Source organism: Coenobita brevimanus, chromosome 14 (assembly GCF_032717465.1).
Source record: "Coenobita brevimanus isolate Jiangsu-jjx chromosome 14, ASM3271746v2, whole genome shotgun sequence".
Classification (NCBI taxonomy): domain Eukaryota; kingdom Metazoa; phylum Arthropoda; class Malacostraca; order Decapoda; family Coenobitidae; genus Coenobita; species Coenobita brevimanus.
Window position 1 is genome coordinate 58,986,617 of NC_136967.1, and position 19,044 is coordinate 59,005,660.

Below are 19,044 nucleotides of genomic sequence, written 5' to 3' on the forward strand. Positions count from 1 at the left end.
GTCCCATCTCCACTGCTCTCACTCCTGACTTTTCATTTTCATGCGGCACCATAGTCTCATCCCTATGTTGAAGTTGGCACTAACACTCCTTCAAGTAAGCCTCGTAAGTTTGGGAGAGGGTGTAAGAAATGGAGTCTAAAGGTGAATGTAGGGGAGAGTAAAGTTATGGTTTTTGAGAGAAATGAAGCCACAGTGAGGCTGGATGAGGAGGAAATGGAAAATGCGAATGCGTTTAAGTACTTGGGTAGTGTGATGAGTAAGGATGGAAGTTCAGATGGTGAAGTGCTCGAAAGGGTACAACAGGAAAGAAAGGTTGCTTGTTCTTTGAAAGCAGCAATAAAGAACATGGAACTGAGCAAGAAAGTAAAAAAGTTGCAACATGACAGTACTGTGTTACCAACCCCAATTAGCTTGGACCTTGTTGGAAGGACACAAGTCAACAGTGAGAGCAGTGGAAATGAGTTATGTGAGAGAAGCATGTGGAGTTTTGCGGAGACACAGACTGACAAATGAGGAAGTGAAGGAGTGTTGTGGTGTAGATGTAACTTGATAGACAGTGATTGGAAAATACATTGAGGTGGTTTGGCCAAGTGGAGAGAATGGGGCGCAAGAGACTAACGAGGAGAGTGTATGCCAGTGAAGTGGAGGGGGGGAGAGGGAGGGGGAGGCCAAGGGAGGGATGGAGTGGAGAGGTAAATGTGAGAGGGGTGTGTGAGCTGAGAGGAGGACAATGAAATGGCATTGGACTGGGCAGCATGGAGGAGATTTGTTTGTGGCCACCCCTTACGAGATTGAGGTGTCTGGCAATAGATAGATAGATGGAATATGTATAAAAAAAAAAAAGAATGTACCATACAGTAAAAATATTAATATAGTAGGTTAGTGAAAAAGAATGAGTGTAAAGAAATATTAAAGGGAACAGGAACTGTGTACCACCCATCCCAAACATGCTTAAATATAGTACTGTACATATACAGCACAATACAGTGGTAGCAAAATCTCTCATAGCATGAATTCTCAGTAATTTAAATTTAAGTCTTCAATTTCTGTCTTATGTTCCTTCATTCTATCCTTGTCCTTCTGCCTACAAGTAACTTTACACTCCCTCTTCTGTCTTACCTTCCTTTATTCTATCCTCTTCCTTCTGCCTGTGGGTGACTCTGCACTGAGTGACATGCCAAATGGTTTCCTGTACACCAGGAAACCATTTACTACGCTGGGTGGTAACCATATAACCAAATTTTGGCGCCTGGTGGTTTAGTGGGTAATTATTGCACTCCAATCGGATTGAGCCAGTGAAGGTTTATATCCAAGGGGTGCTTGGGGTTGCTTGCTCATGTAATGCCACTCAGGGATGAGTGAGGCTGGTCACTCTCATCTTAAATGTCAGGACCAACTGCCTAGCCCCGGGCTCCTATGCTCCTCATGGGGCAATGTAGGATTGGATAATAGATAGACAGATAGATAGATAAAAAGCAGCAACCAAAAATATACAAAAATAAATATGTGAAGTGGGGGTGCTCACCATCCACTCAATCGATGTAGTGCTGCTTTGGGTGTCTGCCCTTTCCTCTCTGCCTTCCTTCCTCTTCTGTCTTTCTTTCCTTCATTCTTTTCTCTTCCTTCTGCATACGGGTGACTTTACACTCCCTCTTCTGTCTTTCTTTTCTTCACTCTTTCCTCTTCCTTCTGTCTATGGATGACTCTAAACTGAGTAATAATAATTTGGTTTTACCCCTGGTATCCCTGAAGGGCTAAGGTGTTGCCCCTGGGTAGAGGACTTTTGGATTGGAGTGCGTAGCATTTTATGACTGGATATCCTTCCCAATGTCTACCAATGACCCTTGGGTGGATTCGATCCTCCGACTCTTCGGTCAGAGTGGAGCACTCTAACCAACTGAGCCACGGCCGCTACACTGCGTGCCAAGCAAAATGGTTTCCTGTACACTAGGAAACCAATTCCTTCGCAGGGTGATAACCATATAACCAAATTATGGCGCCTGCTGGTTTAGTACTTAAGGCACTCCAATCGGACTGAGCTGGCAAAGGTTTATATCCAAGGGATGGTTGGGGTTTACTGCTCACGTAATGTCACTCAGGGATGAGTAAGGCTGGTCACTCTCATCTCAAATGTCAGGACCAACCTGCCTTGCCCCAGGCTCCTACATTCCTCATAAGGCAACACAGGACTAGATGATGATGATGATGATGATGATGAAAACTGTGGACTATTACTGGTAATCTGCAAATTTAAAGGGTAGAACATAGGAGACTTGAGGAACTGTACAGAAGTAAGGCTGCAACTGAGCATCTTTTTTTTTTATATCACAATTTGCCCCTTTCTTTTGGAAACACTCATAGGAGAGGACTTACAGCCACTTATGATCACCACAAAGATGTTTGCAGTAGTGGTAGGGGGAAATTATTCCAAACTAAGAGCGCAGAGGATCATCAAAAAGAAACTTGTGTATGATCTGTGAATTTTGAGGTTACTACCTACTTTATCTTTATGTCTCTACTTTTCTCTTGCTTCATGTGTTCTAGCTCTGATGTGGAATTATAAGTGTCCATTTGATAACAAGTTCTTTTGCCTTTATTAATTTACTCAGTGTCAGGGCCATTAGACACCATAACCAAGACAGGCTGCTTCATATGCAATTTTTGCTTTCTTTGTTTACGCTACTTTATCATTTCTTTTTCTTGTTGTCATTAGATTGGCTATTTGATTCATCACCAATTTTGGGCCAGGTCACAACCATGCTATTTCCTGGGATAGCAATAAGAATTTGTAAAACAAGAGCCTACAAGAAGGAACAATCCATAACAACCCTCCAGTAACAGACATTGCAATGTATAAGTAATCAATATATAAGAACAGGTAGCCAAAACTGCATAACATCTTTAGTTATGTATAAAAGAAAAACAACGACAGAAAACAGTACAAGCCAAATTAACTCTTGAGAGAAAAAGAAACAGCCACATCATGGTGAATACACGACCTGCAATGTAGTCATGTAGGCCAAAGCTTCAAAATAGAAGTGAAGCAAAAAGTTCTAGAATCTTCAGTTGAGAAGCTGTACGGTCAAGCAATATACGAGGACGTCAATAAGCACATGGGGGAGGGGGGGGATTAGAGAGAAAAAAAGTTGGTAGTAATGGCAGCATATTACCAATAAGAAAGGAAATATCACACTGTATGGAGGAACAATGGGAAGCAAACTGTAGTGTGCTCACCTAAGAATGAGTGAAGGCCTTGACAACCCTAAGAACAGGTCACAATGTCTTCTGACATTTTAACTGGAGATAAGGAGGAATGCTACCTTTCACTAGCTCTCTGAGTTTAGGTTGATTCTTCTATCATTATCATTTAAAACTACTGGGTGGTACTGTGATATGATTAAAAGCCTTTTCTTCAGAGTGCCTCTAAAGAGAAGGCATAAAGTGAAAAAAAAAAATTTACTGCTAGTGATGTGCCTCTATGAAACATTATCACAATGCTCTATGTTCCCACCTCAAATAGCTTTTACTGGTCATGTGTAATGTTTTCAGGGAAAAAAAAAAAAAAAAAAAAAAAAAAAAAAAAAAAGTTATTAAAAATTGTCAAACAGGATACAGTACCTTACTGTGTAAGCATACCTTTTAACACCTAACCTCTTCTTCTTTTTTTTTTTATATCTTACTCTGCTAGATAGAGTATACAATGAATTTAATAACAGAGCTGAAGATTACAGTATTACAATAATTGTAATTCACTTTACTCTGGCTCTCCAATACTCACATTACAGCTTTTGCTGTATTTTCTTTTTAAGTTATCCGTGTAAGACTAAAGCATGGTGAATACTGGATCTCTTGGTATCCTGAAATCCTACAAGGTAATGGAAAAAGCAAGTGCTAAATAACTGGCTGTTCATGGGTTACATATTTTGGCCATTTTTATGTCAGTACTCCATCTTTCCAGCTGAACCACAATCCCACTAACTTTAACCCAAAAAGGATTGGAGTCAGGGGATTATCAATTGTACCTTTCAGATATGCTATGGAAATATCATGAACTGGATGCTGTAACAATGGAATAAACCCTCGGGCACTACACTAACTATCTTGAGTTCAATATTCAGTCTGATAAAAAGATTGGTATCTTTATCCTAAACAAAAAATATATCTACATATAGATACAATTTATACAAGATACTGTTGCCATCAATATCAAATACAGAACTTGAGCAACATTCAAATATAACTTACTTTCCCATTCATTCCTGAACACTGGCAAACAGTTGAATGTACTGTGCACTCAAGTGACATCACCATGCATGCCAACTAGCTTCTAACTTGTCCAATTAACCGAGCCCTCTGCTTATTCTGCAACAGTGTTCTATTTCATGTGGTGTTGCTCAGCTCTTGCAAGATAGAGAGGTTTTCAAATGCGGTGAAGTCAATGCTCTGTCTGGTGTCACTAAGGATACTGCGTACCTGAAACACACCAAGCTTCAGTTCTCACGCTGTACATAAAATGAAAATGTAAGGAATCAAGTGTTGTTATTAGCTCTAGTATCTCACTGGGGAGGCATAGCTAATGTAATATTATTCTCTACAAAATACTGCAATAAATAAATAAATATCTAACTCTTATCTATCTACTGCCAGATGCCTTAATGCCATACGAGGTGGCCACAAACAAATTGCCTCCACGTTGCCCTGTCCCCCGCCATTTCACTGCCCTGCTCCCAATTCACAACCCCCTCTCTCATATAACTCTCCACTCCATCCCTTCATATCATCCTTGACCTTCCCCTCCCTCTCTTCCCCTCCACCTCACTCACATACACTCTCCTCATCAGTCTCTCACTCTCCATCCTCTCCACATGGCCAAACCACCTCAGTGTGTTTCTCCTAACACTTCTATCACATCCACATCCACACCACAATGCTCCTTTATATCCTCATTTGTCAGCCTGTCTCTCCATGTGACTCCACAGGCTCTTCTTAAATAACTCATTTCCACTGCTCTCACTCTTGACTTATGCCCTTCCAACAATGTTCAAGCTTCACTTCCATACGTTAGAGTTGGTATCACAATACTGTCATGTACTAACTTTTTCACTTCCATGCTCACTTCCCTGTTTCTTATCACTGCTTTCAAGGAACCAGCGACCTTCTCCCTTGTTGTACCCTTTCAAGCACTTCACCCTCCAAACCTCCATCCTTACTCATCACACTCCCCAAGTACTTAAACGTACTCACATTTTCCAATTCCTCAACATCCACCCTGACTGTACATTCACTGGCTTCACTTCTCTCGAAGACCATACCTTTACTTTTCCCTACATTCACCTTTAGATTCTGTTTCTTACATACTCTCCCAAACTCATCCACCAAGCCTTGCAGCTCCCCTTCGTCTTCACTTAACAACACAGTATCATCTGCAAACAACAGTACAGGAAGTTTCCAAACACTGCCCTCTCCCATTAGGGCCAGTCCAAAATCCACTGCCCTACCTCGTATCTCTTTTATAACCCCATCCATGTACAGACTGAACAACCATCGAGATATGACACATCCCTGTTTCAATCCAACTTTCAAATAGAAAAATTCACTCAGTTCACTATCCAAATGCACTGCAGCCTTAGCACCATCATACCTACTCTTCACAGCATTCAACAACTTCCCATCTACTCCATATGTTTTTAATACTTTCCACAATCCTTGTCTATCCATCCTGTCATATGCTTTCTCCAAATCCATGAAGGCCGCATACAACTTCTTTCCCTTCTCTAGAAACTTTTTCACTAAAGATCTAAGAATGAATATCTGATCTACACAACCTCTTCTCTTCCTAAAGACTCCCTTTTCTTCTCCAACTAATTCCTCTGTTATTTCCCTAACTCTGTCAGTAAGTATCCTACCATACACTTTTCCTAAATCACTAAGAAGACAAATGCCCCTATGATTACCACACACTTCTTTTTCCTCCTTTCCTTTGTACAAGGGAATAATTATACCTGACTTCTAATCCTCCAGGACTCTACCTTTCTCCCAGGCCAATCTGCACATCTTCCACATCCATTCTACTACTATCTTTCCCCCATGCTTCAGCATTTCACCACACACTCCATCAATTCCTTGGGCTTTCCCCATACTGACTTTCTTCACTGTTTGCACAACTTCCATTCTACTGATTTCTTCTCTTCTCACATTCCTTCATCTCCCAGCCATTCCCCAGCCACTTACACTTGCATTACTTTCATTCTCTATATTCAACAATTCCTTAAAGTGTTCTCTCCATTTGCTCACTTTTTCTCCCTTCTCCACTAGTAATCTACCATTTTTCTTTCACTCCCATACTAACTTCATTGCCACGCTGTCTAACGCTCTTTACCTCTTTCCAGAACATTTTCTTACATTCCCTCCACTTTACACTCAAATTCCTTCCAAATTCCTCATCCACTCTCTTCTTACTCTCTCTTACTAATCTTTTCACCTCTCTCTTCCTTTCTACATATAACTCTCTCTTCCGTCTCTCAACTTCTTCCACGCCCCTATTTCTCATCCATACATTATATGCTTTCTTCTGTGCCACAGCCTGTCTCACCTCTTCATTCCACCAAGCTGTTCCTTGCACCCTCTTTCATCTTCTCTTCACCCAACACACCGCCTCACATGCTGCACATATTTCTTCTGTGAATATTTGCACACACCATCCACCCCATCCATGCACGGATAATAATAAAATAATGATCCTGACCTCTTGCTCCTACCCCAGGATAGGATAGCATAAGGTTCAGAAAGCTGGAAAAAGAAAAACATGACAGAGGGAGAATTAACAAACAGCATGCCCAATGAAATGGACCTCATACTCTTTCACTCGCCATCCAAGCCCCCAGAAACCTGACTCAACTGGTTCTCTGGATATTGTGCCTGAGTAGCAAAACTGAGCCTCCATTAAGCTCCCTTATTACCTAATCGCTCTGCCAGGAGAGAAAATTATAAAGTATTGAGAAAAATCAGCTATGTTCCCACGAAATCCTTTGGACTCCTTCTCTCTCAATAATAGCATTCTAATACTGCATTAAATGCTGATGTGCAAAGCACCAGCAGCTTATTGTCATTCACTGTTGTGTGTCCATCAGAGTCATTTCCCATGCAACTGATTGGCTTTTGTGTTCCTTTTTCTCTCTGATTTTGCTTCAGTTGCTGCCAAGGGCCTTTGTACCTTTGGTTTTTGGCATGGAATATGAACTTTCTGGATGTTATTTGGACACCAAAGCATGAATATTTGTAGCGTTTTAGTGTCGTCATTAGATATAAAATGGGTTTCAGAACAGCCAGAAATCAATTTTCCTTTGCAATGAGACTGTAAAGGCGTCTAAAAAGACAACTTTCAACAGTACAATCCTTACAACTACCACCATCACAAAAATAAAAAGGAGGGGGACAAGGGAACTACCTTGCCAGTCTTATATTTTGCTCATTTCTGATCAGGTGTGAAACTAAGTACTGGCTGTTAATTTTTGTGACATGGCATCATGAGGCATTGTTTGTAACAGCTGCAGCAAATCCAGATATACAATATAGTTTCTGAGAATTCCTAAGTCAAAGAAGGGTAAGCTAGTAGCATAAAGACACACCCTGAGTGCTGTCTACAGTACCTCCTAACAACAAATCCAGTTAAAATTGGCTTATGCTTCCACAACTTTCTAACACCTCTCTGTATGCACTGCATAAATAAGAACAAGATGTATTTTACAACATAATTCTGCAATGAAAAATTACAAATTAGAGCTCATGAACAGTGTTACAAACCATGTTGGCAAAGAAGGTAGCATGGTGTGGTCGCTCAGAGTACTTCTCATACTGATCCAGTGAGTCGTGAAGTTTCAGGGTGAGGCTGTCATAATTGTTCCGTACCACCTCCAGCACCTGGCCAATTAACCAATAAATCTGGTCAATGTTTTTTATTGTCATCTATAACTGTGTGATGACTCTTGCACTTCTTCTAAGAATAATTATATTACTGGAAGCTATGGAAGGATAACAGAAAGCAGCAATGACGTACTCAGGCAAGATGAGAAAGTCCTGCAATATAGTTTTCAGACATATAACCACTACTTTTCATGGTACGTGAGTGAGCGATTCTCTTGATTAAACTACAAACTCGACTGGATTATCTTTCAACCAGAAGATGCCTCCTCTTACAGAATTAAAATAGTTTTGGGAAAAAAAAGGGACATCTGTGAGCTGACACAATTGATAGAGACCAACTGTGGCCTCTTCATCTCAAAGATGCTTCTCCTGAGCTATGTAAAACTTCTGGCATTAGTCTGAATACTTGAAAACAAAAAACAAGAGTCTCTGGACTGAAGAGTTGCTGTTGCTGAATAGCCCCAGTCTACCTGCCCAAACAGACCCATCAACTGCTGGTAAGAAACTGCCCCAGAAGGGCCCAATGTTCCTTTGTGGTACACAGCACTGCATCAAGTAAGTGGATGATGTGCCATGATCTACCACCTGGACTGTAAAGTTAAAAAAAAAAAGCAAACATGCAGTATGTTCATCACACATACACATAAAACCTGGTGGTCCATCATATCTCATGCTACTGTGAAGGCAATGTATCTTTAAAAATCTGCATACACTAACCTGTTCTTCTGTAAGTGTTGAAATGCCATGTTCCTGACTCCATTTGTCCAGCTTAGGGGTGAAGTGGTTGATAATGGATCTGTCAGGATGGTTAAGGATTAATGAAGCATCAGCTTGAACTTATGACAAATAATAAAATAACTCGAATATTTCCCATTAAGAAATGGGTTTGGTGAGATAACATGAGAATGGGAAAATTACACAGAGTGCAAAGTACTCTGTCAATCAATCACCTCATCATTCAAATTTTCAAAAAAACTTCCAACATGCCAGTGAAAGTCTTCTATGATATGTGCGTGATTAAATCACACATGCAACATCTGCCATGGTTTGCAAGAGTCAAGTTAAAGAAGACAAGGGACACCTGCAATAGCTGCACTAACCCCTACAATATTCACGGCGAAAGAATTATTTTCCAGTACAGCTAACTGCCCAATGCTCTGCTCTGCCTCTGTGTGTGTGTGTGTGTGTGTGTGTGTGTGTGTGAGGGGGGGCATAGGCTTCACAGCCTGCCCTCAAGGCCCAGTAATCCTCCTACATGCCATACACCTCTACATGTTACCACTTCGGCGCTAACACCCACCGTCCATATTGAATACATGCTAGGGCAGTTTCACAATGGACTGGTGTATTGATATTAGCAGGGGTATTTTTATGACATGTCGGCAGGTCTTCTGGTAGATCAGTAAAGTCTGATTTTTTTTTTTTTATGAAATTCAATTTCTTAAACTGTTCCCTGCCCCAGTGGGGATTTGAACCTGAGTCCCGTAGGACTACAGGCCACCTCTCTACCGACTGAGCCACCGCCTCCCCCTACAATTAGGCATGACACATGTATGTGGTCATTTAGTTGTACCAACACATGCCATCCTCTATATTATATTTACAGCTACAGTACTCTGGCATGACAATGGTACTGTACAAGGTCAACTAGATGCACAGCACATGCACCTCTAACACATTCCAGACATATCACAGATGCACACCACACACACCATCAATACCTCCCCCTATGAGGCCTGGAACTCATCCTTCAAAATGGTACAGTGAAATAGTGAGTTAGGGACACATACAGGGTTTGGCTCTCCCCACTCAGTGGGTGCCACCCTTATTATGTGCGTCTCCCAACAAACTTTGTCTATTCATTTCTACCAATCACAACATGTATGCTCAAGAAGCAGGAGCAAGTGTTATGTTTTAATTGGTGTGTGTGTGTGTGTGTGTGTGTGTGTGTGTGTGTATTTACCTATTTGTAGTATACAGGAATTGAGTGATGTAGTATACAGGAATTGTGTGTGTGTGTGTGTGTGAACAAAATAATTCAAACTTTTTTTATCTGATTTTTAACCAAACTTGGTGGAAGTGTTGAGTGACAGCCAATGAGTAAACCTATTGATCTACACTGTTTTTTTTTTTTATCAAGGCGAAGATGCACTTGACAGTTTGGCGATGACTGGCTGAATGCTTCATGTCCGAATAACACTGTTGTATTTCAGATAATTACTAGGTTTTGACTCATATTACCAGTAATTATCTGAAATACAACGATGTGATTCGGACATGTTGCATTCAGCCAATCATCATCAACCTGCCAAGTGCATCTTTGCCTCGATAAAATAACACTGAAATCGGTGGAAACTAGGTCAAAGGTTAAGATTGCAGGACTAGGTAAAAAATTAACCTAGCAAAATTATCCTAAAGTTTTTACCCTGAATATTTTTTTCCCATGTTGACATCACATTCAACAACATGTACATAACTCAGCATATCGGTACATCTGGAGAGATTATTGGGTTAAAGGCAAACTTATGAAGTTGTTGTTTGCCAAGGAAGTTAAAGAACCCCTGGTCTGCTTTGTAACGCTACATACACAAATTAATAGCAAGACTCACCTGACATTACCAAGTGAGTTGGTTAGTCTTTGGGCACTCTCCTTGTAGTCACCATCAGTGCGGGCATATCGGAGGCTCATTGAGTAAAGATTCTCAAATACCTGCAACATACATACATTATTACTCCTAAAAATTATTGTCAACATTTATAAATGCAGAAATTATTAGAGGACAAAATCTTGAAATACTACTGTATATTATTAACCTAGGTATATAAATAATAAAAACATGATGAAAGTGGAGTAGCTTATGGAGTACCATAGATCTCTAAAGATTATATATCATCATCCTAATCAAATTCTCCATATTCACACATGTATGGGGATCTACAGCTCATTCCTTTGATCTTATTAGGGATATGGAAGACAAGAAAAAGGGTCCAAAGTACACGCATACCCTGGTTTAATGATGCAACTGGTTAAATAAAAACCAACTGCTAGGTGGGGTATCGTATCTCAGGGTAGATTTAACATGTAAAGTATAGAGATGCATTTTTGAGCCTTGGGTTTCCCCCCTAACCAAGTCCTAAACCCACACAAATGAGTCCAAAAACAAGTTTCTAGCTAACCTAAACCCCAATAGCTTTAAAACAAGCTCAACTAAGCCTAAAAGCAGTTTATAACTCACCTAAACCCAAAATAAAATATAAAAATCATCAAAAGTGTGGTAAAAAATCAAACTTAGTAAACTGTACCCCAAAATGACAATGTTCACCCCACCTATGACTACAACACATTAATCTAAGTCTAAAAACTGCTTGTAAATGAACCTAAACAAACTTTAAGTCTAAAATATCAAAATCGGTAAAAAAAAAAAAAAGTTATATTGGAGTTTGGTCATTGTTAGGCGGGGTAGGGTGGTATTTCTACCCTCATCGCTATGCTGGGGTATTGCATCTAGGGGTATCGTATCTCAGAGGTTGAATGTACAATCTCCCTCTTTCTATGGTGTAGGTGATATAAGACAACCTGTAAAATAACTGACAGGAGGTGAGGAAGATATTTCATTACACCCAGAACCCTACTTCCACAATGCATATCAGTGATACAGGCAAATGAGCACTGCCATGGTAGCATTTCCTCAAGTCTTGTTTGTGAAGCACCCTCTGAGTCAACCTCAGCAACCTGCCATCTCAGCTAAATGCCTAGGACCGAGGTGGAAGCCAATTTGCTTGCCTTGGTTTTAACCCGCGCCGTCCCGACGACGTGAATTAATGCGGCAACATTGCAAGGTCCCTAATTTGCACAATTTTCAATTTTCACGAGTGATTTTTGGCACGTACACACGGGACACCTTCCTCTATTCCTCTACAAGATGCCAAGCAGGAACAATGCCTTACACCGCATAACCTCTCCCCCCCCCCCCTGCACGCCATTGTCTTGGCAATTCACCTGTTACCAGTGACCTGGCCAATAAAGACATTCATCGCCAGAGTGATTCCCCAATCGATGACAATGTGGAGGACAAAGTTTACATAGCATTAGAGGAAGAAACAGTCAGAAATGATGATCAGGTAATGTGGGAAAAAAAAGGTCATGAATGGTGATGAGTTAGTGAGTGAAACAATGCTTATAATGCCTATATTGCTGTTTGAAAACCAATATACTCTTGTACTACATATAAATTCGTACCAAGTAAATAATTAAATACTGTTTATGAGAGGATAAAATAGTTACCCTCCCATAGAACTCATTTTCTTTGGTGCCAGCCTGTTAGAAAACCCAGTCAGGTAAGGAAGTACTCGTACCTAAATCAAGTATTATTAAACCTCAGGTGAGCGATTTCTCTATGAATTTTCGATGTTTCTCACCAAAAGCGGATGTTTGAGCCCCCCCCCCCCAAAAAAAAGGTCCAAAAACGTCGGGATGGGGTGGGTTAAACAATGATGCTTGTGGTTATAACTAGGTTTTGAACATGTAATAGTTTTCTCCTGAAGCAAAACAATTGATGTCCCACTACTGAGAGGATATCACTGAAAAATACTGAGTAATATCAACACTCAAAAATCTTACAATTTATAACTATGGTGTAAGCACCAGCCACCAACACCTCGGCACAGTGCAATAAGCAAGAAAAATTGGTGAGGATATGAGGGGTAAGAAAATGATGTTTGCACTTTCAAGTTTTGGTGCACTAAAGATCTTGGCCTTGGGACAATGCCATTTAAGGTTAAAATGTACATGTACCAGTGGAATGTTCATCACCATCATCATCATACATTATAATCCTTTTTCTTACTTACTGGGTACATTGGGTAGGAGAGATCCAGAAAATGGACCAAAAAAACATAAAAGAACAACTACCATCAAAGTGCCTAGTAAAAACTGGCCCCACATGCATCCATTCATTATCAAAGGCCCCCAAATTCTTGGCTCCATCTCATTGGCAAAATGATCCACACAAACTGCATTTTACGATGTTGTGGGACAGGGCCACTCCATCGAACCTTGTCATGTCCAGTTCCACAAATGTTTCATCGAACCATTGCTGTCATGTCAATTCTTCATTTTTTTTTTTTTTTTTCCAATTTCCACACATTGTTTCAACACAAATTCATGTACAATATTTATCCACTTTCTTTCATGGTTTTTCCTGCCTCATGCTACCCTCATATTTACTCGTAAAAACCTTTTCCACATTCATATTTACATCCATATTCTCTACAAGAGGGTAAATGAACTTAATTAGCTTTCACTACCTTATATGCATCCATACTCTTTATAGGCGGGTACATAAACTCCATTAATATCATCTGGGGAGATTTCTCTACCTTTCACTGTGCTTAGCTGAACTGTTTACACTATGCCTCAGTCTCTTTTGTCCATGATGAAGTTTCCTCGACTTATGCTAAATGACTGGCAGTGGTTAAGGGAGATTAATTTTTTTCTCCTAGTAGGCACCTCCACTGAATGAGTGAAAAAAGAAAAAATAGTAGTCACCTGATGCATACGCATGATTTCATAGTAGAGTTCATCATAACTGGAGGGGGTTGACAGGAAGGTGTCTCCATAGGTGATGAACAAGTTAAAGATGTTCATTACCTGCAATAAAAGCATTCACCAGTTAATAATGGTAGTTTTTCAAATACTTCTTTCAGTAACAAATTCACCAACTACCCTTACAATCTGGGCAATACTACACTTTTGAATTAATGGCTTCTGCAGATGGAAGAGATAATCAGAGATAAAAAATTACCTACCAAACAAATTATTCTACAATATCAATGGATTTATGATGAAGAATAATGTGATTTGTGAAAGATGTGGTGTTATACAGCCTGTGGATACCACAGTCAATAAGTATGTGCCTGCATGCTAAGGTCATGCAGATATAATGGGTGTGAACAGAATGGTGAGTGTGAGAAAACACCGTAGGTCAAGAAGTAAGTGGACTGATATGGTAAATAAGTGTCTGAAAGAAGGAGGTATGGAAGCTGATGAAGCTACAGAACTAATAAAGGATCAAGCTGGCTAGATGAATTATGTGCAGAGGGGTGTATGATCAGGGTTTGGCAACCCTCCCCCTACGCCTTTTTTTTTTTTTTTTTTTTTTTACTGTTGTTGGAATGACACTGCCAAACAGGTGTGCGTTTATACTGCATTGTATTGTTTATAAAGGCTCCAACATGCTTCCATGCATTGGCCTTGGTCACCTAATGGCAGCTCTTCATGCTGCTCAATCTCTGGCAGCCTTCCTATTGAGTCTCTAACCTCTGCAAAGTTTGCAAAACATGCAAAAGTTAAACAAGGCAATATCCCTCTTGTAATGAGTATGCATTAAATCACGAATGGAAGGAAAACTAAAGTGTGGATTACAAACATGTAGTTGGTTCAAGTAATGATTTCTAGAGTAAGCATACCGAACTACATGCAAGCACAACTGAAAGTTACCAGTCAAACACAAAACTGTAAAACAAAGCTTTTCACTAATAATAATCTGATCATCTTGCCAACATATGAACATTAAAGATACATTTAAAAATTTCCACAAACCTGATGGGCTAGCTGAAAAATGTTCATCTTCTTGGCTAGGTAGGCTTCATTGGTGACTAGGAATTTGGCAAGGGCAATGAGGGCAGCCCATAATTCCTTCCAGTTGTATGGCAGTCGCACCGAGTTGCGCTTCTGGTAGCACAGCAGGCGGTGGATGATGTTGACATTTTGAACAAATAGCTCCACTGGTAGTTTCTTCATCATATGTGACATCATGAATTCAACCATCACATCTGACAGTATGATCAAAGGACCATTAGTTTCTGATGTTGTAATCATGAACTTTGTCATCATCATTAACGTTATCATCATCTCGGTCACTATTACTTAAAAAATTAGATGAGATGTGGTCCAAAAACAAAGCACGTTAAACCACAAAGCAGAAAATCAATCATTCAAGTTTTTGAAATACTGTAATGGCCCTATCTCCCATGCAAAAATCATCAATATATTTTTCATTACAGATGCACTTCACACATATATGTGTCCCAACGTGTACAGTAATTCCTTCAACTACCGGTACAGTACCAAGTTATACATGACTTCTGCTTGTCCATAAAAGTCTGCGGAGCTAACTAACAGGCTTTCCATCACAAAATGTTTGCAAATACCATTATCTCTGTTTCCAAACCGTCACTGAGCCACGATCACCCCAATTCCGAACAAAATGTCGAAAAAATTATTTTCATATTATCGTGTGTTGTGATTTCTGATAATTTTGTGCCACTGAGTCACATGCAATCACCAAAATTTTTGTTTGGCATTTTTCTGATACTCCCTAGACCAGTGGTTCCCAAACTTTTTCAGGTCGTTACCCACTTTTCATACATGATCCTTGTCCATGGCCCCCCTTCCCTAACCATAACCCATGACTACAGTGACTGTCTACACTACAGTCCTACACTCATCATGTCCATATAAAAATCACTCTAGCAAATCCCATAATTTTATTGATTCCACTTGTTATTTTCTCTTTTGTTAAGTATTAATAAAGAAATGTGTATTTTGCCTTAGCTGAATCTTATATAATTATTGAAATGGTACTAAAGGAATAATAAAATGCACATTAAAAAAATCCATACTTAGAGTAATTAAAAATTGCATTATTGCAAAAAGCTGATTCAGTAATAAAAAAAAATTCACTGGATTGAAAAAGTGTATTAATCCCACGCAATTTGATCTGATCTTTGAATCTTACAAATCTGATAACTTTATAATTCTGAAATGATATGCTATCATAGTGAGTTATAATTATCTGCCACAACCATGGCCTTCAATTGCGACAAACCACCTCCTCCCAGACCATTTGCTTCTGAACATTCATGCCAGGTTCATTTTTCCTTCACTTGAATCCCCATTCCACTCAGTGTAAGTTCTCTCCACTGACTATCTACTCGCTAAACTCCTTCGATTCAGGTTATGGCCCCCTACATTCTGATATATGGCCCCCAAGGGGGCCATGGCCCCAAGTTTGGGAACCACTGCCCTAGACTTATCCTAATCTATGAATTAGGTCGATAACTATTACTATTCTCGTGAAAGTAATGAACAAATGCACACACACACACACACACACACAAACACACACACACACACACACACACACACACACACACACACACACACACACACTGGGAGGAATGGGACTCAGGAGGCAGCAAGGATTCGTGGGGCACTGTCATTAAATATAATAATGAATAATGTGATGACGCAATGGGTCAAAGAAGAGACACGGTTCCGAGGTGAGGACACACCAGCAAGGTTAGATTTACTGTTTACCAAAGAACCTGATGTAATAGAATCATTGAAATATTTCTGTCCTATAGGAAAAAGTGATCATGTGGTCACTGAGTTCCAGATGATAATAGGGAACGTCAATCCAAGAGACAAGCTTCAGACAGGGAAGATACAACTTTGGGAAAGCTAATTTCACAGAACTGAGAAACTTTTTGAAAATGCGGATTGGAGAAAATTCAGAGAAACGAGAGAGATACAGAGGAAGTGGGATATCTTTCTTGACCTCTATAATTTGGGTGTGGAAAAATTTGTACCAAGAGTAAGAGGGAAAGAAAACAGGAAAAAGGAGTGGTTTAATACAAGGTGTATGATAGCAAAAAAAGGGAGAGATAAGGCATGGAACAACTGGAGAGAGAGAGGTAACACCAGAACAAAGGAAGAATATAAAAGAATTAGAAATGAATACACAAGAATACGTAAAGAAGAAGAAAGGAATTTTGAAAAAGGTATAACAGACAAATGCAAGGATGAACCCAAACTGTTTTATAGATTTGTTAATGGCAAACTGAAACAAAAGGAAGGAATCACCAAACTGAAAGTAAAGGGAGAGGTCTATAAAGATGCAGCAATGCAAGCTGAAATAATGAACAAATGTTTCCAATTGGTTTTCACTAATGAAAGAGAGTTTGTGGAAGCGGAGGGAGTGATTAGAAATGTACCGGTGATAAAAGTTATAAAAGTGGAGGTACAGGAAGTGTATAAATTACTGGAAACTCAAGATGTAAGGAAAGCCCCAGGACCTGATGGAATTTCTAATTGGGAACTGAAGGAATGCAGAGAACAACTGGCAGATAAAATTCACAGTTTAATCGTGTGTTCTCTGGAAGAGGGGAAAGTACCAAAACAATGGAAGAGGACAAATGTGGTACCAATTTACAAGGGAGGAAACAGGGAAGAACCCCTGAATTATAGACCAGTGTCTTTAACCCCTTAACCGCGGGGCGTCACTTTCGTGACACTTGGGAGCAAGGGATCATACCGCGGGGCGTCGCTTTTGTGATTCTGTGTTATTTTGAATTCACCCGGGCTTCCAAGTGGGGGCTTGTATCATCTATCAGTACTGCCAATGTCCAACACTAGTCAGCACTCCTAATCTCATCTGTACTCCCATCCATTGTTGACAATTTAGCCATTTCTCCCCGTTCTTGACTCCCCTCCCTACCCCCCCTCCATTACCCTATCCTCTCGCCTGCCCGGCCGTGCTACGCTAAGTAAATCTTCCCTGGAATTTTTCACTGATTTTATCCATTGAAGTAAGCCCTATGTCCTATTCTTATACCAAATAATATATACAAGAAAGAAATAAGGTAAGTGAGAGTGCCAAACACCTGGAATTGGCTAATTATCACCTGACAACACCTCACGTGCACTCGTTCGCTAATTTTCGCTGTTTTTTTCCCCTTGAAATATGCCCTATAATCTATTTTTGTAATAAATATACATGTAAGGAGGGAAGGGAGAAGCCTAAGTGATATTTACATTCACCAGGAACTACCTAATTTATAATGTATTGTCTAGATTTCCTGCCAATCATATCAGTGCTAAACAAAGATGTTTCAAGATCTAACATTGGTAGCTCTGAAAATATATCTCCTAAGTAGGCCTCTAATCTATTTTCGAAATAAATATACATGTAAGGAGAGAAGGGAGAAGCCTAAGTGATATTTACATTCACCTGGAACTACCAAATTTATAATGTATTGTCTAGATTTCCTGCCAATCATATCAGTGCTAGACTTAGCTGTTTCAAGAAGTAATATTGGTAACCCTGAATAACCCCTTAGCAGGCCTCCACGCTAGCCCTCCGTTATCAGTTTACTCTCAACTTCCGAAGTGAGAGTACGTATGTTTCTTCTTGCTGACTTCAAGGCCTTTTTTCACCCCCATGCAAAGGGCCCTGTGACCTTTACCCCCTACTAAACCTCGTGTGGAAAGAGGTAAAGGGCTGACAATTGATAAAAGAGTGACTACGATCTTTCTATTGAGTAAAACAGTGCAAGTGGAATTGTAAATAATGTGTAAACAGCAAGTGAAAGTAATGAATGTAAATATACGTGAACAATGGAAAACAGTTTTATTAGTTATTTCAAGTGACAGTGCACAACACAGTGTAAATAAAATAGAAATGTAAATAACGTAAATAAAATAGAGAACGTAAACAGAAATGTAAATGAGTAGTATTATAAGAATACGAGTATATACCCTAGGAGTAATGAAAGTGAAAGTTTCACTCTAGCATGTCTGAGTGCTATGAGTTATGAGAGTGAAGATGAAAGTGACATTCACTCTCAATGCCAGTATACAGGACGAGAAAGTGAATGCTACGTATTTTACTGAAAGAAATTGAATCCCTACAGTGACAATAAACTAATACTACTGAAGGAAACTTATGTATAAAGACTGTAGATATATATAAGTGTTATATAGTAATAGAAATATAAAGTGTGAAGGGTTTTATGAATAATAAATGACAGACTACTAAGAGCGAACTAGTGCCAGTGTGACGATCAGACGCGCTCGTAATTTCCATTGCTTTCACAGTGTTTTTTTTTTTTAGTATGGATCCCAAACTACTTGAAAATTGTAGAATAGTGTTTATAGTGTTTGTATCTGGCTGTGGTAATCATATTACGGGTTGTCGGGAAGTGTAAAGTGGAGACTTCGTTACCCTACTTCAGAGATCTCCACAAGTCCTACGGTAACTGACAAAGGCTCAACAATCA

General features: G+C 39.7%; 1 protein-coding gene across 1 annotated transcript in view; it reads right to left on the reverse strand.

Annotated features, from left to right (window-relative positions):
- Positions 1–4,123: 4,123 nt before the first annotated feature.
- Positions 4,124–19,044, reverse strand: part of LOC145389801 (armadillo-like helical domain-containing protein 3) — a 73,177-nt gene continuing 58,256 nt past the window's right edge. The window contains exons 11-16 of the mRNA XM_080264956.1: positions 14,525–14,757; positions 13,472–13,573; positions 10,533–10,633; positions 8,641–8,719; positions 7,804–7,920; positions 4,124–4,473 (exon numbers count right to left, since the gene is read on the reverse strand). Of these exons, the coding sequence (XP_080121082.1) occupies positions 4,381–4,473; positions 7,804–7,920; positions 8,641–8,719; positions 10,533–10,633; positions 13,472–13,573; positions 14,525–14,757 (725 nt within the window). The 3' untranslated portion in view covers positions 4,124–4,380. The remainder of the gene's footprint in view (positions 4,474–7,803; positions 7,921–8,640; positions 8,720–10,532; positions 10,634–13,471; positions 13,574–14,524; positions 14,758–19,044) is intronic.